This window comes from Numida meleagris, unplaced genomic scaffold, assembly GCF_002078875.1.
Source record: "Numida meleagris isolate 19003 breed g44 Domestic line unplaced genomic scaffold, NumMel1.0 unplaced_Scaffold1067, whole genome shotgun sequence".
Lineage (NCBI taxonomy): Eukaryota > Metazoa > Chordata > Aves > Galliformes > Numididae > Numida > Numida meleagris.
In genome coordinates, this window is record NW_018362854.1 from 1,085 (window position 1) to 5,766 (window position 4,682).

Here is a 4,682-nt window from a genome sequence, read left to right on the forward strand (position 1 = left end):
CTTGGACTTGCAACGACACATGGATGTGCAAAGGGATGGGGGTGTGCAAAGCAACCGGGACTTGCAAAGGGACGGGAGTGTGCAATGCAACTGGAACCTGCGAGGTCACTTGGACTTGCAAGGACATGTGGATGTGCAAAGGGATTGGGGTGTGCAATGGCACTGAGATGTGCAATGCAACCGGGACTTGCAACGAGACGTGGACGTGCAAAGGGATGGGGGTGTGCAATGCAACCGGGACTTGCAAAGGGATTGGGGTTGTGTAACGCAAGTGGAGCGTGCAACACAACTTGGACTTGCAACGATGCATGGATGTGCAAAGGGACGGGGGTGTGCAATGCAACCGGGACTTGTAACGAGACGTGGATGTGCAACGAGACATGGATGTGCAAAGGGACAGGGGTGTGCAATGCAGCTGGGACTTGCAATGACACTTGGACGTGCAAAGGAACTGGGGTGTGCAATGCAACCGGGACTTGCAAAGGGATTGGGGTTGTGCAACGCAAGTGGAGCGTGCAACACAACTTGGACTTGCAAGCACACATGGATGTGCAAAGGGTTTGGAGTGTGCAATGCAACTGAGATTTGCAACACGACTGGGACTTGCAATGCAACGGGGACCTGCAAGGACACGTGGACGTGCAACGGGACTGGGGTGTGCAGTGCAACTGGGACCTGCAACGACACGTGGATGAGCAAAGGGATTGGGGTGTGCAACACAACTGGCACTTGCAATGACACATGGATGTGCAAAGGGACTGGGGCGTGCAACGGCATTGGGGTGTGCAACGCTACCTGGACGTGCAATGACACTTGGGTGTGCAACGGGATTGGGGTGTGCGATGCAGCTGGGTCCTGCAACGACACGTGGACGTGCAAAGGGACTGGGGCGTGCAACGCTGCCTGAGCTTGCAACGACACGTGGATGTGCAAAGGGGCGGGGGTGTGCAACAGCATTGGGGTGTGCAACACTACTTGGACTTGCAATGACACTTGAGTGTGCAACGCTACCTGGACGTGCAACGACACTTGGGTGTGCAATGGGATTGGGATGTGCGATGCAACTGGGGCCTGCAACGACACGTGGTTGTGCAAAGGGATTGGGGCGTGCAATGCAAACAGGCCGTGCAACACAACTGGGACATGCAAGGGGATGGGGGTGTGCAACACAACTGAGACTTGCAACAACACTTGGACGTGCAATGACACCTGGACGTGCAAGGGGATTGCGGCGTGCAACACAACTTGGACTTGCAGTGGGATTTGAGTGTGCAACGCAACTTGAGTGTGAACAGCACTGGGGTGTGCAACACAACTTGGACTTGCAATGGGATTTGAGTGTGCAACGCAACTGTGACTTGCAGCAACATGTGGGTGTGCAACAGGATTTGGGTGTGCAAAGCAACTTGAGTGTGAACAGCATTGGGGCGTGCAACACAACTTGGACTTGCAATGGGATTTGAGTGTGCAACACAGCTGGCACTTGCAACAGGATTGGGGTGTGCAACAGAATTCAGGTGTGCAACGCAACTGTGACTTGCAACGACACGTGGGTGTGCAACAGGATTTGGGTGTGCAAAGGGATTTGAGCGTGCAAAGCAGCTTGGATGTGCAATGGGATTTGGGTGTGCAATGCAACTGGGACATACAACGACACTTGGGTGTGCAAGAGGATTTGAGTGTGCAAAGCCACTTGGACGTGCAATGGGATGTGAGTGTGCAAGGCAACTTGGTTGTGAACAGCATTGGGGCGTGCAACATAACTTGGAAGTGCAACGTACAAGTTGCACGTGAATGTGCAACAGGATGCGCACAACGTGGATGTGCAACAGGATTTGAGTGTGCAAAGCGACTTGCATGTGCAACAGCATTTGTACAAAGCAACTTGGACGTGCAATGGGATGTGAGTGTGCAAGGCAACTTGGATGTGAAATGGGATTTGGACGTGCACTAGGACTTGGATGTGCAACAGAATTTGAGTGTGCAACGAGATTTGTACGTGAAGTGGGAATAGAGTGTGCAAGGCTACTTGGACATGGAAGAGGATGTAGGCGTGCAGCACAACCGGGGTGTGCAATGGGATGTGGAAGTGCACCACAATTAGGATGTGTGGTGGCACGTGGGTGTGCAAAAAAAGTCCGCGTGCAATGGGATTTGGATGTGCCGTGCAAATTGAGAGTGCAACAGGACTTGGAGGTGAAAGAAGAGGTGGACGTGCAAGGGGATCAATTTGCAACAGGATTGGGTTGTGCAAGGAGACTTGAGTGTGCAAGGGAGCGTGGTTCCCTGGGACTTGAGCGTGCAACGGGACGTGCAAGAGGACCCAGACGTGCAACAGGACGATTGTGCAAGAGGACTTGAATGTGCAACAGGACAGGGATGTGCCATGGGATGAGTGTGCAAGAGACAGTGCAATGGGACATGTGTGCACAATGGGGTGTGCAATGGGGCATGGGCGTGCAGTGGGTTGTGCAACGGGGAACGGGCGTGCAAGAGTGTGCAGTGGGGTTTGCACACTCATTAGCATGCAGGGGACACGGGGTACAAGTGCTCACACGCACTTTGCACAAGAGTCTGCGTTTGAGCATTGTGCTGAGCGTGCAAGGATCACGTGCGTGTGCAAACACCCCTGTCCCTTGCACCAGTGTGCACACTTCACCTTTACTCATTTGCTTTTCCCACTGGCCCTCACAAATGCTCAGACATGACCCTTGCACACTCACATCTGCTTGCACAAGCATTCACACGCGCATGTGCCCTTGCACACATACCCCTCCTTACACACACACAAGTCCCTGGACACACACATACCCCTTTGCACGCACACACGGACATGTGCACACTCACGCACGCGTGTGTGCACCATTATTTGTGCGCACACGCCACCGTGGCACACCCCCATGCACACGTGTCCCTTTCAAATCTCTTGCACACTCAACCCGTTGTGCACCTGCCTTCATTGCACACACACACGTGTCCCTGTGCACACACATGCCTTGCACACGCATCTCTCCATGTACTTGTGTTCCTTGCACACACACACATGCCCCTTTGCATGCTCCCATTGCACACTCCCAACCCTTGCACACACACTCCGTGCACACTCGTGCTCCTTGCACACATTCCACCCTTTCACACTCACACCCCTTGAGGACTCACTCCTTGCACACTCATCGTCCTCGCACGTGGATGTGTCCTATGCACATTCTCACTGCTTGCACACTCACACCCCGTGCACGCACCCGCAACCTTGTACACTCACAACTCTTGCACACTCATCCCTCACTCATTGCACAACCACTCATTGCACACTCACCCTATTTGCACACCAGGTCTCTTGCACACTCACTCCCCGTGCACACTCACACCCCTTGCCCACTCTCATCCCTGTCCCCTGCATCCCATGCAAACTTCACCCTTGCACACTCATCATGTGCACACGCACCACCCGTGCACACTCATCTCTTTCACACTTCCCCCTTGCACACCCACATCCCACGCTCTCCTTCACGCCTCCTTTGCTCACCCCCATCCCTTGCACACCTCTGTGTCCCTTACACACTTACAACCTTCCTCCACTGACTCCTCTTGCACACCCCTGTGCACGTTGCACACTCACTCCTCTTCAGATCCCAATGTCCCTTGCACACCCACACCCCTTCCACCTCTCCGTGTCCCTTGCACACTCACACCGCTCGCCCACTCCTATCACTTGCACACCTATGCCCCTTGCACGCTCACTCCTCTTCAGACCCCACATCCGTTGCACGCCTACACCCCTTGCACACCTCCGTCTCCCTTGCACGCTTGCACCCCTCACCCATTCATGCCTCTTCCACACCTTCACATCCCTTGCACACCTCCGAGCCCCTTGCACACTCACTCATCTACAGACATCCACTTCCCTTGCACACTCACTTCTATTCGGACCCCCGTGTGCCTTGCACACCCACACCCCTTGCACACCTTTCTCTCTCGCACGCTCATTCACTTCAGACTTCCACCCTCCTTGCACACCCACTCCCCCCACTCACTCCCATCACTTGCACACCTGTGTCCCTTGCACGCTCACTCCTTTTCAGACCTCCATGCTCCTTGCACACCCTCACCCTTCACACACCGCTGTGCCCCTTGCACACTCACTCCTCTTCCGACCCACACGCCCCTTGCACACTCACATCTCCTCAGACCCCCACACACCTTGCACATCCACACCCCTTGCACACCCACAGACCTTGCACAATCACTCCTCTTCCAACCCCCACGCCCCCTGCACACTCACTTTTCCTCAGACCCCCCCACCCCTTGCACACCTGTGCCACTTGCACACTCTTCTCAGACCCCATGCCCCTTGCACAGCCCCACCCCTTGCACACCCGTGCCATTTGCACACTCACACCTCTTCCGACCTCCACACCCCTTGCACTTTCACTTCTTCTCATACCCGCGCACCCCTTGCACACCTGCACCCCTTGCACACCCGCACCCCTTGCACATTCACTCCACTTCTGACACCCACACCCGTGGCACACTCACTTCTCCTCAGACCCCCATGCCCCCTGCACACCAGTGCCCCTTGCACACTCACTGCTCCTACCCCCCATGCCCCATGCACACCCACACCCCGTGCACACCAGTGCCCCTTGCACACTCACTCCTCTTCCGACCCCCTGCCCCCCTTG

The 4,682-nt window shown here is 55.3% G+C and overlaps 1 protein-coding gene across 5 annotated transcripts in view; it reads left to right on the top strand.

Annotated features, from left to right (window-relative positions):
• Positions 1-4,640, top strand: part of LOC110390439 (prestalk protein-like) — a 5,718-nt gene extending 1,078 nt beyond the window's left edge. Inside the window, exons 2-3 of one of the 5 annotated variants that reach the window (XM_021381759.1) lie at positions 453-935; positions 1,098-4,640. In XM_021381759.1, coding sequence (XP_021237434.1) covers positions 453-907 — 455 coding nt within the window. In that variant the 3' untranslated portion in view covers positions 908-935; positions 1,098-4,640. Of the gene's footprint in view, positions 1-37 lie in introns of all 5 variants that reach the window. The other 4 variants (XM_021381758.1, XM_021381757.1, XM_021381760.1 and 1 more) reach the window with 4 other exon arrangements.
• Positions 4,641-4,682: the final 42 nt, after the last annotated feature.